Source organism: Corvus cornix, chromosome 4 (assembly GCF_000738735.6).
Source record: "Corvus cornix cornix isolate S_Up_H32 chromosome 4, ASM73873v5, whole genome shotgun sequence".
NCBI classification, from domain to species: domain Eukaryota; kingdom Metazoa; phylum Chordata; class Aves; order Passeriformes; family Corvidae; genus Corvus; species Corvus cornix.
The window spans coordinates 1,202,109-1,221,981 of record NC_046334.1 but is presented as its reverse complement, the minus strand read 5'-3'; the positions used below and the strand labels follow the sequence as shown (position 1 = coordinate 1,221,981).

Sequence of the window (19,873 nt, the reverse complement as noted above, 5' to 3'; positions counted from 1 at the left end):
CGGCTCCGTCTGCTCTGCCCTGTCATTAGTCCTCTAAGAGACATCACACCAAAGCCTTCCTGCAATGAGAGCTGCACCTACCAGATGTGTAAAGGCACACTTAAATTAACCTTTATTTTTTTAACTTTCAAAACCTGCAGACTAAAGGTTTAAGTGCCTGCATTCCCTTTTACAGTTGGATAAAATTTTGCTTCCCCTGTAGGAAGCAAGTCACTACCTACAAGTCAACCGGTCTCAAAAAACCTTCCTCCCTGTTTACATGCAGCAGTTCCATCTACTTTTTCCAGAAGTTTTGCAATGGCACTTTTGGAACTGCCCCTTTCCCACGTGCTATCCAGCCTCGTGGTCCAACAGCTGTGGCAGAGGCAAAAGCCCAGGAAGCCACTCAACATCGTAACTCTGATCTGTGATACTGTGATGTTGCTCATCCTGTGCTGACGTCAATTAAACCCTTGTTATCTTCCACCACTAAGACAAATTCTGGTTTATTTACATTGGAAGAGGCCAAGTAGAGGAATTTGCACTTAACACTTACTGAGTAAATAGCAAAAGAGAAACACTTGAGTCTCTAAGTGGTAGAGAATGACATAACCTAGAGCTGGGAGAAACAGGTAAAAACTAAAATCTTAGACATCTAAATTAAAATGCCTCAATATAAGTAAGTCTGTACTGCAGCTCATGATAATTTTCTTGGGATTGTCATGGATACTAAGTACTTCTGAAAAGCCAAGCCAGGTATATCTTAATTCCCAAACATGTGGACTGCAAGGAAAGTAATCACTTGAACAGTGATGTTTTCAGGAATTGCACAGTAATTCAAGGCTGCATGACAACAGACCTCTAAGAGAGGCATCATTTAATGGCTGAAAACAAGCCCGTGCCCTTAATCTGCTCTAAAGGAGAGAGTCCACCCCGCCAAAACCCTGGAGCAGTTTGCACTAAGTATGGTGCCACTGGTGGGCACAGTGCCCTGGCAGAAAAGGAAGGTGTCCTGTAATTTTATAAGGTCAAGATTAAATTATAAGATACTCTGTTGCTATAAAACAAGGCTGCTCCACACCTGGTATCATTAGGCCCTAACTCCTGCTGGGTGAAATTCCACAGTGCCACCACGGTTCTGCGCTCATGCAAAGGCAAAGAAGTTGTTTTCTAGAATTGGATCACAAGGATTGAAAACTCAGTATTGGATCTGGAAAACAGATCTCTCTGCAGCCTTTAGTACTTCAACTAACTCCTGAATCTCACCCCCAGCCCCTGGATAAACACACCAGCAGAAAAGGAGCAAATATCATGCACTTGATAGGGGTGGTGACCAAACACACAAACCGAGTGCAGGCAGGACTTGTCTGAGTGCCACAGTGCCACCTGTGATTAAGCCCCCAGGTGATACGATGCTGTTCTGATCAGCTTGTCATCATCTAAACATCAGAAACACAGATTCTCACAATATGGAGCCCACACAGCGCAAAGCAGCCAGCAGAGCAGCCTGATGACAGCAGCATGCCCAGGCTGGGGCAGGATGGCACTGCCTCACAGCTAAATGCCATCTCCTGCGCCCAGCTGGTTGTGTCAGCACAAGAGATCCAGCTGTGCTCACCATACAGGTTCATGCCTACGAGAACAAGCAAATGACACCACACAGAACAGGAGGTGACAGCAAAGTGCAACGTCCCAGCTCACCGAGTCTCCGAGCATCCCATCCCTCACCAAAGCAGGCAGACAAAACAAGCAGCAGTGAGTTGCTTTCAACTGTTACCAGAGGGAGCCGAAGTTTTCCCAATAGGTGAGGAAGCAAAAGGACCAGGTGCCCAAGTGGGGCATGCAGTGCCACACCGACGTCCCCGATCCCGCGGAGCCGGGTACGCACCGTTGGGATGCACTCCAGAGAGCCAGGATCTTCTTCAGGGCGTGCAGGTGGGCCTGCATGGGGAGCACTGCCAGGAGCCCGCTCCCAGCCTTCACCAGCAGTGCTGCAGCTTGTGCTGGGCAAGGTGAGGCAGTGCATGGGGAGCCAGGCCAGGGGCAGGAAGGGGAAGGAGCCAGCCCCACTCACCCTTTTAACAGGCAGGCAGGAATAATGACAGAGCTGTGCTCGCCAGCAGCCAGCCAGCCATGGCTTTGGAGTAATTGCCCTTGCTGCAGGCACCAAGCTGATGAGACAAGAACACAGCAGAACCAGGTGACTAAACCAGGGCAGGAACAGCAGAAGACATAAGAGGAGGGAGAAGGTGCCTAGTTGTTACCCCCCAGAAAAGCACTGCCATCACTCTGAAGCTAAGGCAGGACCCCATGTTTTAGTGATCCTGACTTGTCCAAGCTCAAACACACCAGCACTGCCTCAAAGGTTCACACAAAGGAGTGATGGCTTAGCCCAGCCTCATCCAACACTTATTCTAGAGCCTGAAATGTTCTTAGAACTGTAAAAGCTCCTATCCCAGTGTCACAGTGGAGTCACAGTGGAGCCACAGCTCCTTGGGAAAGGATAATAAAAAGAAGCCGAGGCAATGTCAGAGGTTCTTCCTTCATTCCTGGCTTCGATCATTTCCCTGTGTGATCTTCAAGACCCATGAACAGAGCTCAGAAACAAATTTTATTGCCAGAGTCACAGCCACACCTAGGGGTGCTCTCAGCCCAGCCCTTACGTCAGAACCGTGGTTGGGTAACAGCCTAATCTCTCTCCTGGCTCAGACACTGCCTCTTCAGACACTGCCTTTCCTCCTCCAGCAATGAGAATGAGTTCTGGGAAAGTCCTGTGCTTCCTGGTATGGAGTGATACTGCAGGGCTGACTGGGGAAAAGCTGGTGTCACGTGCATCCCTCTTCCTCCTCTGCTCCTGCTGCTTCTCCTCTGCCCCAGGGGAAAAGGGATGAAAAAGGAGCCGTAGGATGAAATTAATACGGAAACCCCAAAAGAAATGAGAGAAACCACAAAGAAATGCAGAGAAAGGCAGACAAGGGAATCCTTAGAGAAAAGGTCACCTAACAGAATCACACAGGATAACCTTTCTGTGCATATTTGGTGCCATCCTATCAAATTAACCACATACTGTCTCATAGAGGGTACATTAAAACATTGATTAAAAGGATTTCATACCTTATTATATTCTGAACGATAATGCCTCATTTGGGCATATCTTGTACCCATCCACATTAAGTTAAATAAGGGCATTTTTGCCCCACTCTCCATTTCCGATCCTGGAGGAAGCAGGAATTACTTGACCTGTCATACAGATAGTGAAGCTGAAGCACTGCTAAATTTATAGATAAAGATCTTTAAAAAGCAGGTGCCTAAATTCATGCTCTGAGTTTCCAAAGCAGAGACCAGTTTGCAGCCCCCACTGACTTCAAAGAGTGTCTCAGCCATTCACACAAGTTTTGGAAAAGGGTGAAAAAAGATAAGGATCCCTTTTGATGAAAAGCTTGTGAATCAGGGTTGGGAAGGGAAACAGGGTTAAGCAAAGTGAAGGCACATCACAGGCTCGGCTCCACTGCCCTGGTACAGTGTGTGTTTGCTAAATTTATGGTTATTTTCCCATCCCCATGCAAGGAGGCTGTGTCTACTCACAGTAACAGGAGATCAGACTACCTCCAACTTCATTAACCATGTGCCGAAATCCAGCATGTTTTCTTTAAACAGAATACATGCAGCAGGGCAGTGCTCCCTCTTTGATCTTCAACCTGCTCCTTCCGGGATCACTTTGGATGTTGAACTCCTCCGCATGTCCCAGAGAACATGTCACCATAAAACAGGAGGACCAGAAACAAGGAAAGTACAAATAATCCCACTCCCAAACCAATATATTCAGTCCACATCTCTAATTACAGACAGCCAGGACAGATCTATAAAGCCTTGTGCTGGAGACAGGAATGTTTTTAATTACACATGGTCCCTAGACTTCCAGGTAGCCAACTGCTCTCTCCAATTAGCCTGGTATGGTTTTTCCCTCCTCCCCGAATACATCTCCGAAGCTGCTAATGCTGAAAGCAGGATGGATTAAAGATCCCTGTGGATGCCAACCATGACCTTGTTAATACTTCACAAGATGCTTTGCTGGATGGGCTCTCCATATTGCTAAAGAAAAATGAACATCCTTATAATACAACTTCTCACTCAGTCAACCTACATGCAAAGTCATTTACTCAGATGAAAAACCGTATTTTCCCTTCCTTTCATGTTGTGAAAGGGCACAAAGTTTCCCATGTAACATTCCACCTCCTTCCACCAGCAGCACAGTAAAATTCCCATTCTTTGAAGGCAAATTGATTTCTAAAAAGAGGGCATGAAGGCAACTTGGCATTCATCACTTCCACGACACAACACAAGGAAGCACCTGTACTTAGGTTAGCCTGAAGTGCACGCCCAGGGGCCTTGCTTAAAGCAGGCCTGGGATTCCTTATGCAAGTATTCACACATAACTGGTGTTCAATTAAAACCCTGTCTGTTAATTTGGCATAGTATTAGCTATGACCTTCCTGTTTCCTCATGGCAGAGATGCTGCAGAACGACTTTCGGCCGTGCTGGCAGGAGATGCCAGTGGGCTGGGAAGGTTCAGGAAAGGCCAAGTCAGTGTGTATGATGGGAGTCTGGCTGCTAAATGATCCCATTCCAAAGCTTTCATGTTTCTAAGAGGAAACGAAATTTCAAGCTAAAAAGTAAATGCTTTGTTCTGAGCAGACAACGATGATTATCTTCATGAGGAATGCCAGTGCCACCCAACCTCTGCCACGGATCTGGGAATTGACACCACAGCATCCTGTGCAGGTTGCTCAGTTACCAGGTTTGGTCAGGCAAGACCTCTCAGGATGGAAACGGTGTTGGGCTTTTTTATTAAAGCTTGGACATGTGACTGAATATTTCCAAAGTTCAAATCTGAAACTTTTTAATCTCTGCCAGAAGTGATGCTGGTCTTGTGAGCTGGGCCGGGAGCAGAGATGCAGCATGTCATCACCACGAGAAATGTAGTAAAAACTAAATAAATTGACTGAGAGTGTTCGGAGTGGCCTGCGTCTCTCTTTGCAAAGGCCAGACAGTCAAGGTTTTATTATTCTCTGCATACACTGTAGCAAGGGAAACACAATCATTTCCCATGTACTCGAAAGTAAATGAGAACAGAACCAGACTCCACAGTAATTGAGAACTGGTAGTGAACTTGCTCTGTAAGTCTCTCTAGGCCCCAAGCCACCCATCATGCAGACAGTATTAATTTTAAGGGGATAAATAATGCAGAGCAAAGAAAAAAAATCCCACACAGTCAACCCACAACATTCCAGAGCTATTTACTGTGTGGTTTTTTTTGTCATTTTACAGGTTTTTTAACAGTTTTAAACACTGTCCTCTCAATTCATTCGTTTGGTCTCCTATAGTGAATAACAGGAGGTTTTACAAGACCAGCAAACACTCCGCTATTATATTATTTTAACCCCAGCTGTAGCAGCGGTGATCTGTGACAGTTTGATAGCTGCTGTATATACAGAGCTGGGGCTTGGATTTTTTTCTTTCCTCTTTTTTTCCCCCTTTTGATGAGAGCTGGGGGCAAGCCATGGCAGACAATCTTGTAATGTGCCGATTTGTTCTGCTGGCATCTCTCACCCTCAGCTTGTCACATGTACTTTTCAGCATGCACTAAAAACCTAATCAAAACAATCCTGCAGCGTGAAAGGTGCAGGCAGCGACTTTCTGACACTTGTCAGGAATTGCCATCACTGGGAATTCTCATGCCCCACCACCCACCCTGAGTAACCTTCATAACAAAACAGGGCTCAATGCCTTCAGAAATGATTCAGGTCAGAGCAAATGTTGCTCATGTTTTATCGCCCGGGAAACTCAGAAACTTTCCAAGAATGAAGTTATGGGAGCGGGGAGGCCGGGGAGCTCTGATGGACTGTCTCCCGTAGACAAGGAGGCCTCAGTGTCAAAGCAGCACGTCCAAGGGCAGGGAGAGTGGGGAGGAAAGCGCCCTGAGAACCTGCAGGACACTGCTTACAAACAGGTGGCTGAATGCTAAAGAAAGACACACAGAGAGAACAAGCAGCAAGACACAGGCATGAATGGAATATATTTTACAGCCTGGCATGAGGAATTTAAGGAATTAAGACGGTTCTTTTTTGTTTCCCAGCTTAGCAGAAATATTCAGGCTTTAATTATCATTTGTCTTGCTGATGGAACATAAATCCCTAAGAATCCCCTTCTGGGGCACTCTGCAGTCTTTGACTTACCTGACACTCAGAAAGAATTTGATTTTGTGCTTGACATCGCTGTCAGCAAAGAAGAGAAACCGGCCTTAGAGGTTTTAGCCTCCTTTGTTGATCTTGGTTTACACAGTTTGAGGACTTCAGGCAGATTGGCATTAAACAAAAAAGTCCAATGTGCTTTTGCCCTAAATTCCAGGGTGCTGGTCTGTGACAGGACTGCTGGCAGTGACCCCTCTCCCTTCCTCCAGCACATGGCCTCTCACCCCTCTATCCAAGGGCTTGATCGTGCAAGGCTGCGCCCGCTGTCCCCACACCAGCACCAGGGTAATCCAGAGCATTTCAGTGCAACTACTCACACTCCTAAAGCTGATCACGACCTGAAAAGCTTTGCTGGACCAAACCAGAATATTTGGCACTGGGTAATTCGGGAACCACTTCTTGTGGTGAATCATATTCTATGAGCCCTTTTGCTTGAGCAGCCCAGCAAACATCCCAAGTAAGAGATAAACACAATGAAACCATGATGGGAGCAATTGCCAGAGTTCGGGACAGGTCAGAGCTAGGCTGAAGCGTAAATCATGAATTTTTGGCTTGCCTTTGGCTATATCAGTACTTGTGAGTAAAGGAAGCCTCCTGACCCCCAGGCCTGGAGCAGCTCACTGAACTGCTGGGGACTCACCACAGAATGTTGCAGGTCTGAGCCCAAGGTGAGCATTGACATCTTCAAAACTCTGTAGCTTGGGTTTCAAGGAAAATCTCCTTCTAATTCACCTTTGTTTCTGTTAGAGCCCAAAAGGGTTTAAAGACAATGCCAGGTGAAAGATCTGCAGGGAGTTAAAGCCCTACTGACAGCCTGACTTTAATCCACAGTGGTGCAGGATGTGTTTGGGTCTTTGCCCTGGAGCTCTGGCTATTCCAGCTACATCCCAGGAGCTGTATTCCGCCCCATTTGCTCAGGCTGTTTCCTCCACTGGAGTCACAGGAATGTGACTGAGAATAAATCTATCAGCTAGAGAGAAACCTTCTCTTTACATCTCTAAGGCCTGATGGAGTTTGAGCACAGGATTTAAAGCAGCTCACTCTGTTGTTCCTGTGCCCTCTGGCAATCGACATTGAATGCAGGAGCCAGGTTTTATAGCATAAACAAAGCAGCTTACTAAACAATTGAGCTGACAAACTGGTTGGAAAGGTTGTGTTTCCAATCTGGCAAAGAGGCAAGCTGGTCCCTTAACCTCGGGAACAAATCCTGCCCCTTCTTTTAGGGAACACATCCCCACCGCCTTCCTGTCCTGTCCTTGTGTCAGGTGATAAAGGCAGGTGAGCAGTACTGTTAGAGATCAGGCCCTAATCAGGAATCCTGCTTGGCCTAACTTTAAAACATGCAGGTTAGCGGACAAGCCAAGGCTTTTTTGTTGCTGTTTTTTCAATGCATGAGTGTAACATGTGGGGACAGTTCCCAAGGATCCTCTTTCCAGTCTCTATCTCATTCCCCTCTCTTTCTCTAGAAGAAGGAACTAGCAAAATGTTGGGTATCTGCCTAAAGGAGAAGGAGAAGAACCAGGGGCAGAGCTCAGGAACTGGGAAGAGCAGGACAGCTGCACATCATCACAGTGAAATCTTCCTAAAGGTAACCAGTGTATTCCTTTCCTGGAATACTGTTGTAAACTTGACTCATTCCTGCCTTATGGAAGCATCACCACGTACCATGTCCCTCCAGCATGAACTGTGATTGCCCTGTTTGCCAGCATGCAATCCCAGCAGCTGTTACACTGCGCTCTTCATTTCCCTGGGGGGAAGCTGGAATGGCAGTGACACTGAAAAATAAAAATCTTCACAACAAGCAAATTTGATCCTCAGTGAATTCACCTTGGAACACTAGCCCCTAAGAGCAAAGGTGGGTAAGGAACTTGAAATGTGACAGCATGAACTTCAAGCTGGCAGAAGATTTAAACCAGAGTCATTTTCATTAAAAAGATAAGATCCTTCTGAATTCTTAGGCAGCTTATGGTAGCTAGGAACCCTTATTAATTCTTTAAAAAAGCCATTTGTTACAAACTCTCATTCACCCCCCCACCACCCCCTTTCATCTGGGGTGAGCCAGATGAAAGATGTCTGCCTGTTAAGCTCCCTAACAGAAAATATGTTAATGACTTTGAAATTAAAGAAAGATCCTCTTACATACACCTTAACAGTGAAAAAATAACGCTCAGCTCTTAGGCCTTTTCTTTAGGCAAAGGTGAAGCACAGCTCCAGTGCCACCCTGGAGGTGAGTGCAGAGCTGGGAGTGCAGTGGGATCTCCTATGTCTGGACTACTGCAGAGGAAGGCTGCAAGGTTCAGTGACGCCACCTCTGACCAGCACAGAACTGCAGCTACTGGTGTTTGTCACCCACCAGCACACTTTGCAAAATGTTGGTTTTCAGAACTGGTCTCATAGCAAATGTCACTAATAAAAGAAATGTTCACAGGCAATACACTCTGTCAGCAGTAAACACTGACCTGCTGAATCAGCCCTGAAGATTCCCGTAATGCCCCCCGGGCTGATGCCGACTGCCTGATGCCATACCTGGAGATGCCCACTGCCTGAGGGCCTGGCTTGGCTGTTGCTCTGCTTTTATGGCAGCAAGCACTGCTGGTTCCTAACCCACCTGCTTGTATGAAGTACAACCACGTAGATAACAACAAGCAATAATTCTAAGCCAGAGTCCTGATTCCTGGATCTATCACACTCCTCTGCAGGGAATTGTTTGGGTTACTTGTAAAATGTTTGGTCTTAATCCCCTCACTCCAGCACTGCAGGACTAGACCTGATCCAAAACACCCACGGGACAGGAACTAGCTCACAAAGTTGACCAAGCTGTTTGTAAAAAAAGACTTAGGACATTGCAAAGGAGTTGCTCCAGCCCGCCACCTGCTAAAACCGAAATTTGGGATCACTGATTAATGCCAAGCACAGCTGACACTGCTGGACCAGTGTCCATTATCTGACTGCCCGTCCCTCAGAGGCTCTGACAAAACTGGGACAAGAAACAAAGCACCTTTCACCCCAGAGCATGTTGTGGGTCACAAGGTCATAAGACACAGCTCAAATTAACATTTTGTCTGCTGCTAAAAGGTTCAGGGCCCTGGAAAATAGTGCTCTGCTCATCTCCCAGATCAATGCTGGGAAGAACAAAAAGGAGTGTGGGCAGCACTTGGCAGGCAGCTCAGGTCTGCAAGCTTTACTCACACAAGCGATCCTTACTGTCTGATTAGTTGCACTGCAGCCATGAGGGAGGGAGCATCCATGTAATCCTGCAGAGGGAGAAGAGCCCTTAGCCATGGAAACTGTGCTGAGACAGGCATGGGGGCATTTTATTAGCCACTTCTCCCGTTGGGACTTTGCCACATTTCCCAGTCCATCCCTTTGTTTTTCCTTTCTTTTCCTCTAGGATTTGATCTTGTCAGAGAGGCAAAAGCACTTGGAAAGGTTTCCTGATGGCCCACACACATCACAGGCTGGATGTGCTGTGTAGCAATGTCATCATACAATCATTTAACTTGGAAAAGACCTCCAGGATCATCAAGTCCAACCTTTGACTGATCACCCCCTTATCAACTAATCCATAGCACTGAGTGTCACATCCAGTTGCTTCTTGACTTCACCACTTCCCTGGGTAGCCCATTCCAATGCTTGACAACCCTTTCAGGGAAGAAATTCTTCCTGATGCCCAGGCTCTGGCTGTTCAGTTCTGTTCAAGCTGCACCACCACTCACAGGGTCAGTCCAGCACCTCCTGCTGCCTTCCTAAACAGCACAGAGAGGAGAAGAGGCTCTTGCTTCCCTACTTCTGTCGACAGACACATCTGAGATGCAGCTTGCCTTTAGTGACTTGCTGGCCTTGTGTATGTAAATCACCTAATGAACAAAATACCCCAAGAGACAAATGGACAGTTTGGAGAGAAAAACCCAACTCCACATTGTTCCTCACTGGTTTTGTCCCAGCACAGCTCCTTTTTGGTTTACTCTGACGCAATATCTGTGCCCACACCCATTCCCACACCAGGAGCTGTAAAATAGCTTCCAGCCCCTTGGCTTATGATTTATCTTCAACTGCAAAGAAAGATATAAAGGAAGGTACAAAGCTGAGTTTCTCTGGGTTCTTCTCTGCAGCAGAACTGCTTTATGGTACCTCCTTTATGGTTCTTTGTCATGTGTTCCTTATTCCTGGGGAACCCCATGAGACCTGCACTCAGAAGTGCTGCAGAATCCTCAGGAACAGCGAAATGCTGGAACTAAAAGTGGTCTTCATCAGAGATCCCCCATTAAGCAGCAAAACTTTCAGCCAATGGCCTACTGGGATGACAGGAGCAGACCACTGTCCTATATATTCTCACACTTAGGGAGAGCTACAAGCACCTGGGGTCTCTATTATCCGTACTTTCAGAGGCACTGGGATTATGAGCCACATTTGTAGTGCTCATGGTGCCAGCCCCATCCCAAAGAGAGAACAACCACTCAGCCACTGAGGCAGAGGCAAAGCAGGAAGATGAAGGAATACTCTGGGCCTGTGAGCAGAGCCCTGTCTTCCGAGCCCTGCATGGAATGGACAATGATGAAGAATCTGTTCCTCCTTTTAGCTACCAAAGGCTCATTCTTGGGTTTCTGTGGCTGAGGAAGGCGATACTTTCTTTTCTAAGACGCAGTTCTCACCATCTACTTAGCAGGAAAATCTGGCTGTGGTTACAGCAACCAAAAGTACAAAGACATTCCTCTGAAAATTAGAGAGAAAGACCTTATAGTTTTCTTTTAATTGCCATTTCATACCTTCAGCGGTGCAGTGTATTTTGCAAAGTGCCCCGCACATGACAATTAAGCCTTACAACATCCCTCACCTTAGGAAGGGCTGTCACACGTACTGCCTGGACAGAGAAATGGAAATACACAGCAGTAAACACCTTGCCTCTCATCCCACAGTGAGTATGTGGCACAGGCAGAAATGAAACGCAGCCATCCTGGCCCTCTAATAGTTGCACACCTACTAATCAGGCTTTACACATGTAACTACAGGCCTTTATTTTAATGTCGTCTATGAGGAAAGAAGGATACTGGTGATTTTTTAACAGCAGATATTAATCATCCTTTCCTTAATCTTCCAAGGGGATTAAACAGTGAGGAATAATACTAGCTGCCTCACCCCCAAATTTAAATGTTGAGTGCTGCCAGTTTGTATTTTTCTTTGCCTGTAAACATTCCCCTGAGCAGTTGTTGTGTCTGTGCAGAGCACAAGGTCTAACACTGCACACAGGTCTTATTGAAGGGCTCCGTTTCAGACACACCAAAATGCCTCTTGTCTTCCGCGGTGCAGATAGGAGTGCAAAAAGATGACAGCTTGGCTCTGGGTAGATGGATCAGGATGGATGCTTCCCCTCAGCCACTCACTCAGGCTAGGCTTAACCTTCACACCCTGCCATAAAAGGCAGCACAGACCTTCTTAAAACAATCCAGGGAATTCTACCCTTCCCACACAGACACGACCACCTCTCCTGCCTGATAAACTGGCACCTCACTTCAGCTTGTGCTTATGTCTAATAAATACCCAGGGCTGAAGTTGCTGGGATTTGTTTATAGAGGGGTAAGGTCACTCACTGCCTTGATTCCAGGCCTGGAGCAACATCACTTGCTCATGTCCTTAATGACATCATGAAGCTTGTGCCTTTAAAAGACTTCTTAAGAGCAGCAGGAAAAAGAAATGCCTGGGAGGTTCCAAAAACTCATGTCTGAAGGTTTAATAGGTTGATTTATGGGTCTGGGTCTCTCCCACTGCAGCTCTAAGTAAATGTTCAGTTAGGATTTTGTGAAGGGCCGGTGATCATTTCCTGCTTTGTCAGCTTTACTAAATGGAGCCACCACTGTTCCCCTTCCAGAAACAAGGCCTCTCTGATAAGAATAACTTGAAAAACAAGAGCAGTTCAAATTCCAATAGCACTAATCCATCATTAAGCCCAAACTCCTTTTCATTTTAAAAAGCCTATGCCAGACAAGGAAGACAGAGCTAAAAAGCATGGAATAAAAGTGCTTGGATCCTGAACGAAGCACAAATGTGCCATATTCGCACTTGGTCAGGGAAAAGGTCAGCTTCTTACCCGGCAGTCTGCAGAAGAACAAGGCAGGGGATTTCTCAGGTGTGCTCGCAGCTGAGGATGAACCTCAGCCCTTCTGAGGATTTAGCATGTGGAAGTGGCAAAATGCCTTGTGCTCTCTACGAGTTCATAGCTCTATTTCCACAGCGTGATTATGTGTGACCCATGAATAAAACTTTTCCTACCCTCAGCTGGACATAATATATGGGAGGCACATCCTGGCATGGGACAATCATAGTAAACCAAATGACAAGTGAGCCCCAAGCTTTACCCCATCAAAGGGAGGGCTGGGAAGTGTCACAACCAAGCCTGTGTGGATTTTGCGCAAGGTCTTCTTGCACAAAAGCCATTTTTTAAAATGTCACAGGGAACCTCAAGCGTCCTGGAATTTACCAGCATCATCCAGAGGCACTTAGATGTGTAAATAGAGTAGCTGTGCACTTAGTCCTGGCTCCCAGCATGTAACCCCTGTGTAGGAACACATGTTGTCAGCTCCGATAAGGACATGGGCTGGTTACACAAAGGTGAGTGGCCTCACAGACACATGCTATGAACCAAAGGAACTTCACATGGTTTAAGGGCACTATTCTGGTATACCAGTGGATAATCCAAGCCTAAAGCAATCCAAATCTACCATAATCCAAGGAGTTTTGGTGTGGATACACTGGGTGCATGCATGGGTCTTTGCAGGACACCTCATGTTGACTTTTAAGAATTCCTGCTTGGAATGCGTCATGTTTAGTGCTCACCATGCTGAGATGACCAGGCCAACATGTGGCCTCTAAAACCCAGATGTGAAATTAAGCAAGTACTCCTCTACGAATGCCTGAAGAAGCTGCATATCCCAACCAAATCAGGAAAACCACAGCTGAAGTGATGCCAACAGAGCATTCGAAATACAAAAAGATAAATAACCTGAAGGACAAGTGACCACAGGTAAAAGAGGTGTGAAAAAGGCATGGGAAGAGGTACAGAGCAAGCTGGTGAGCTGTTGCCAACCTTTCCAAAGAGAAATCACTCTAACTAAATTAATAAAAAACCCCACATCTTTTCCTCTGATGCCAAAATATCCAAGAAACAAAAATGATACTTGGGCTTTCCTGGCAGCACCTGAAAGGCCCCATCACACAGCTCTCCTCAAGGTGCTCCAGGGGAACTGGAAAAGCAGCAAAGAAATGGCAACATGAAATCAAAAGCTGAGAATTATTCACACTAAATTGTCTCCGTTCAGTTGTCACTCCCAACCTCCTGCTCCAGCAAAGCAGAGTCAAAAACTGCCCTGGAAACAAACCCCTCCTTTTGTTCTCTAAAGACTAAAAGTCTTTTTATATTTAAATGAAAATCTGTCAAACTAATTATGTGAATATGTAATGGTCTCATTTTGTACTCATTAGAGAACATGGTAATGGCCATAAATTCCTCTGACGAAGCGTGTATGTGTGAACATCAATGTCTGGTAACGTCTCATAACCTTCAGGCTGGACCACGGCTTTTGTCTCCGGGTTAGACCTCATGAGACAAACAAAAGCCCCAGTATTGCTTAAATTAGATGCAAAGTGCTGTGTTACAGCAATATGATAAGCATGATTCTTGTGCACACAAACAGCCCAGGGGAGCGCAGGGACAGTTCCCACCATGACAGAGACGTGGCCCCCGTGTCGGTCGGTGACGCCGGGCATTGTCCCGGGCCATGTACAATTTTCTGCTTCAGGATAAATAGGCAGTACAGCTGTTGCCGTGGATTGCTCTGAATGTCCTGTCAGGAGAGTTTCAATGGGATGTGGCATTCCTGGCATTTTTTTGTGCTTTTGATATCCATAGATAAAGGGAAGAAAAAGAAATAAATATGGACAAGCAGCACTGAAATAAATGTGTATATATTATGTCTTATTTATAATTCACATTCTTTTTTCACTTATTTCTGTTTATCCTCACACACTGATAGTGGGTAACTTTTGAAATAAAACTGGGTTGGCATTAAAATGGATCCCAGTCTGAATTAAACAGATGCAAGGAAAAAATCAGCATCAAAGACCATCCAATGCAACATGTTGGAGCTGAGTCAGGATATACTGAAGAACACTGATGATTGTGGAGACCTGTTGCAGTGTAGGAACAGCAACAACAGCAGCTACACTTTATGGGGAGATGTGGGCTCCTGGGCAGGATGAGCCAGAGGACTCAGACTGTCTGAGCAGACTCAAGTCTGCATTCCTAGTTTTGTTTTAAAATGTTGTTCTGAATGGTACCAAGAACAAAACTCGTGATAAACACTGAACAGAATGAGATTGAACCTCAACAGCCCTCAGCCATCTACAGCCTTCCTTTGCTGATCCCACTGCCCAAAACCAAAGCAACCCAACTCAGCTTCTTTCCCTTCCAGCTGGGGGATTGTGGGAGCAACCGTGCCTGGATCAAGGATCTTATTCTACATTCATTACAACGGCTTTCAAGTAGACCATACAGCAAAGACACAACCTGATGCTAAGGTACAGTTAAATTGAGCCAGAGTTTGTGTCTGCTCAGTGAAGCTCAGAACATTCATCCACAGGTGGCTTTTGCTCTTAGCTTTTTCCAGCCGAAAAGCCAACTGCCTCGTGCCTGTAGTTCAGGCTGGCTACTCACAGTCCCCTGTCCCCAGCAGCTGTGCAAGAGTTCCTGGGGAGGGAGAAGAGGCTAAAGATGAAGGCAGCGTTGCAGAACCCATAAGAATACCCATACTGGCTCACCGAAGAACTAAACATGACTAAAGACACCGAGTGCTTGATTTTAATTGCTGTTTTCTCCACCCCACTCCCCATGGTTTTTGGTGGGTCATTTACTGGGAAGGATGGCTGCAAAGAGCACGGTTATGACTGAGTAAGCTCCTGATTAAAGCCCAAATCTCTGGTTGCAGCAGCATTGCCGTTTTCCCTGAATGAGATTAAAAGTAAGAGATAAAACATATGAGGAGGTGAAAGGCTAATGGCTCCTGAAAATAGTTTGGTGGTGATAGGACGGAGATTATTTCTTCGAACAACATTTCTCTCATTAAAAGCAGGTAGGTATCAGATTTTAATGACTTGTTTTTTCCCATCTGGGTAGGGCCAGAAAGACTTTACTCCCCTGTTCTCCCCAGCCGTCTTTCAGAAGAAATGCTTTACCTGCCTTCTTATCATGGTTAAATGATACCTGTGCTTGAAAGCAGGATTTCTACCCTTCCCTACAACCTTAGGCAAATATACCTGGTTCTCAGAGAGCTGACAGGAAGGCAAACCCCCTACTGCAAACTGACAGCTGTCAAGTGATAATAAATACCTGTAATAGGGAGAGTTTTATCCCTCCTCCCTGTACATATCAGCTTTCACTGAAATTATACCCTGCTCCCTGTGATCAAGCCACTGTAGCTGTGTGCCCAGCTTCAAACACAGCTCTGAGCACTGGGGGAAAAACTGCTGGGTTTCCTCCCCTCTCCTCCTTCATGACATCTCTTTGCAAAGGGCATGAAACCTTCCCAGTTCCCTGATTCCCTCTTGTCCATGGGGGCTTCTCTGCAAATTTCGGTATTTATTGCATGCTGTTAGGCACAGAATTAACATACTAAAAAGTACTAAAGAAACCAATATATCGTTTGAGAAAGTTAAATACCCCTAACTTCTGAATGTCTCATGTCAAACTTCTTGAAACTCTCATGTAAATTTACAACTTACAATTCCTCATCTTAAGGGAGTTCAAATACTTTAAAAAAAATCACTTTGCTGAGTCACAGCAAGAGGTTGAGCAATTTGTGGGAATGAGGCCTCAGTTGCTTGACAGCAGGAAAAAAAAGGTTAAGGTGCGAGGAGAAGAGAAATCTGCATTTCAGAAGGGAATTTCCAGGGGAAAGAAAGGAGTAAAACTATTCAGACAGACTGACAGACAGTCTGTTCCTGCCCCTGCCTACTGAAAAAAGGCTCTTTCAGCACTAGCCCTTCCCTGTGGCACGCCGCCTCACGCTGGTGTCCTTAGGAGACAGAGTTCTTATGAGGCAAAATCTTCCCTGGAATAAAAGTTGGCATCTCTCAGTACCACCAGTGATGCTGTAACCTCAGAGAATCTGGACCCACCACTTCATGATGCAGCAAAGCCCCTCAGCCACAACAGAGGAGCTTTGGGGCCGGAAGAAAACGATGGGCACAACAAGTCAGTACACTGGGATTATTTACACCTGTTATAACCTTGGCATTCGTAATAATAAGGCAGAAGGGGTCTTTGTTTTATTGACGACAATCAAGTGGCTGCACATCCACTGGAGGCTTTACTGACCTCATGGCAAATGTAGGTTCACACTTGATTTGAATAGAAAAAAGATTTTGGCAATTAACAATGAATTACACACATAGGCTCATGTCCCAGCGCAGAAAAGAAAACGCCTCCCCAAACCAAACACAAGCTGAGCTCTAAAAGACCCTTTCTCCTTCAGCACGCATCACTCTGGAGCAGGAATCCCAGCCCCGTTCCCGCTTATTCATGAGTGTGCGCATGCAGGAGCGGGGAAGAGAGCCGGGAAGAATTTCTTTACGAAAAAAAGCAGCGGCCCCATTCCTGAGCCACTGTTGCTATGGGCCCGCGGGGCTCACAACAGATGGCAGGAGAGCCATCCCTTCGCCCGGCTCTGAAGCTGTCCACTCAAGCATGCCATTCGCATTCCCCACATTCCGCCGGGACGTGGCCCCGGCGCAGGGCGGCCGGTCCCCGGGACACCGCGCCGCCCTCTCCTGTCCCCGAGGTGCCCGCGCTGAGCCGCGAGGCCGCGATGTGAGGAGCAGCGGGACGACAAACCGTGTCGGGATACAGGATTTTGCCACTTTCTCTTCTGAGGGTTTGAATGACTGGGAGAATGTGGTTTGCTAACCGGAGACTCAGTCCTGGACGCTGCCCGTTTCTGCGTCCTTGTAGTGGTCTGAATGCGAGTGAGAAAACAGCCCTGCAAGGCCTGATCCAGACCAGGGCTGTGCATCTTCCTGCTGCCTGGATGGAGGAGGCAGCAGCCTTCAGGATAAGGGCTTGAGGTGGGGAAGGCTGGCCGAGGCAGAGACGTCCTCTTTGCTGCAAAGACATCACCGCATCCTAAACACAGTTCAGAGCCAAGGCCGAAAAGGATTCACTGTCCAGCAGGGTTACAAACAGCTGAAAAGTGTGAGAGAAAGTGAGCAGAGAGAAAACAATGTAAAGATGGACTAAGGGAAGTGACAGGTGGGGAAAAGCGCCATTTAAGCAGCACAGATGTCCAGGTGTATAGAAAAGGGACACCAAATGCAGCAGCCGAAGACTTCAGGTACAGGATTCTGCCTTGCTGCTCCATCTAGGCTGGAGGCGGGCAAGAATACCTGCAAGAGCCCCCAAAATATGCAAAACCTTGTTAAGGGTTGAACTCCCCATTCCTGCGGAGTTCACGGTCCCAGACTTCCTCTTTGTGCCCTGCAAATCCTGCCTGGGAACCAAAGCGTGCCTCTGAATCCCAGCATCGCGCTCTGAGCTCTCAGGCACAGGCAGGCTAAGGAAAAGGCAATCCACCGGCGCTCCCGTTGGACACTTAATGGCAGCGTTCTGGTCTCCTACACCCAAACAACAGCCGGGCTGCCTCTGCAGTGAGGAATTTGAATGTGATTTGCCTGTCGCTTGCTGATCACACGGAACGGGGCTCTCGGGGGCTTATTTGCATTTGGCTGCTGGAGTCACTGGGTTTTCCTTTTTTTGGGGGGTGTTACAGCAAGGATGATGGAGACAAAGGGGCAGATGCTGTGGGCTGGCCGTGTGCAGCTGGCCATCGCATTGTGCTGAGCCGCAGGGCTGCTCCGAGGCAGCCTGGGAAATGTGCTTCTTGCTCCCAGGCAGGCTCAGCCCAAATCCAGCGCCACTCTCCTTTAGGGATGGGACTCGCCTGACCCTCCCAAATGCCATTCTCCCAAAGCACCGGGGGGATATTGTTATTTTCTAGTTTGTTTTATTTCCAATACAGACATGGAGGAAGCCTTAAGTTGGAGGAAGGAATCTGACTTTTGCTAAAAGTCATTTGGGTGGCTGCATGTGCAGTCTTTTCTGTGCAGGCATGCAGGAAATTTTCCCTCCCTCTCACACACACAATGCTTTAGATTTGGTATTTATGAGCTTAAGTTAGAAATAAAGGAGGAATGAAGTTTCCAGGTGGCTCTTTCTTTCTTTAATCTTTTCTATGTTTCTCCTTCCTTGTCTTTTCTATCAGTCTTTAATCAAATTCCTGCTGTTACTTTTATTGAACAAAGGAGATGCTGGCACAGACCTGAAGTGCCTCTGTACATGGGTTGCCCTCTAACAGCCAAGTTGCTACGATTTATTACTAAATGGTCCCTGCAGGCTGTAATTTATGAAAGGCAGAAAGAAACGTCCAAGCTTTGGCAACTGAGGTAAATGTTAATATCTGGTAATTCTTCAGCCACTTGGGTTTCTATGAGGTATTGCCTTTAGCCCTTTGAAGGCATCCAAAAGACTTCTCTTTAACAGAATATAAAGCACACCAGAGAAAACAGCAGCATCAGCCCAAGATGAATTTTTCAATTTGCTTGAAGGGGGCAACCACCAAAACTCTTTAGTTCAGGCATCTCTTCAAATTTCAGACGGGAGGTTCCTCTCGCTGCTGCAGCCTGGGAATATGGTCATCCCTGTAGGCATCAGGCCAGGCTGCAGGGTGATGGGATTTGTGCTGTAAAACAACCTCTTCCTTCATGCTCTGGATCCTGGTCAGCTCTGCTGCCTCAGGAATCTTTGGGGATACTCCCATGCCCACTAGTTTGGCCCCAGTGTTCCACTAGCACCACTACAACTTCCTTTGACCTGCACTAACAACTTTCCCTAACCAGACTGGATCACCACAGTTTAGAAGAAAAACCAGTTACAATTTCCATTGAAGTGCACAGCTAAAGCTCTGGCCCATAGTCAAAGATAAAACAACCCCAAACAAACTTCAAGTTAAAAATATCCTAATAGCAATGAAGCAGCTAATGAGTTTAAAGATTAGTTAATGGGTTTACTAAAGGAGTTCATGTGTCAGGAAATAATCAAAATCAGAGTTCAGTGAACTTAGTTTTATGATTCATGACCAATCTAAAAGGGCGGATAGGTGTGTGTACAATATACGACAGGTCTTCAAGGAATGTAAATTTGTGCAGGTCCAACTGGAGCTACACTGATTGCCAGCACCGGAGCTGTACTGATCGCCATCTCTCGTGAACCAGCCTCTTTCACATTCTCTCTCTGCTCCCTGCAATGTTGCCTTATTGACCAAACAAGAGCGTATCCCAGATTATGGGGCTGGCCCATCTCCGTCGAACAGTGACGTAAAGCGTTAGCCTGGTTTGACACCCACTTTAAATGACTCTCAACTTATAAAAGGTGAGGGCCAAAATGAGTGCCACGAACTTGAGCAGAGACTCTTCCAGACCATAAAACTGCAAACTGCACCCTACAAATCATGGTGCGGACGTGAGTCAGATCCCCTGCTCACGAAGACTCAGCGTCCCAAGTGCATGGCATTATTATTACCCTTGGACACCGAGGGCGGGGA

General features: G+C 46.6%; 1 protein-coding gene across 4 annotated transcripts in view; it reads right to left on the bottom strand.

Moving 5' to 3' along the window:
- SHROOM3 (shroom family member 3) overlaps positions 1 to 19,873 on the bottom strand; it is a 116,454-nt gene that overhangs the window by 50,508 nt on the left and 46,073 nt on the right. Inside the window, exon 1 of one of the 4 annotated variants that reach the window (XM_039550453.1) lies at positions 1,868 to 1,943. The exons of the other annotated variants lie outside the window; for them this stretch is intronic. Within the exon in view, the coding sequence (XP_039406387.1) occupies positions 1,868 to 1,926 (59 nt within the window). The 5' untranslated portion in view covers positions 1,927 to 1,943. Of the gene's footprint in view, positions 1 to 1,867; positions 1,944 to 19,873 lie in introns of those variants that run through there. 4 annotated transcript variants of the gene reach the window in all.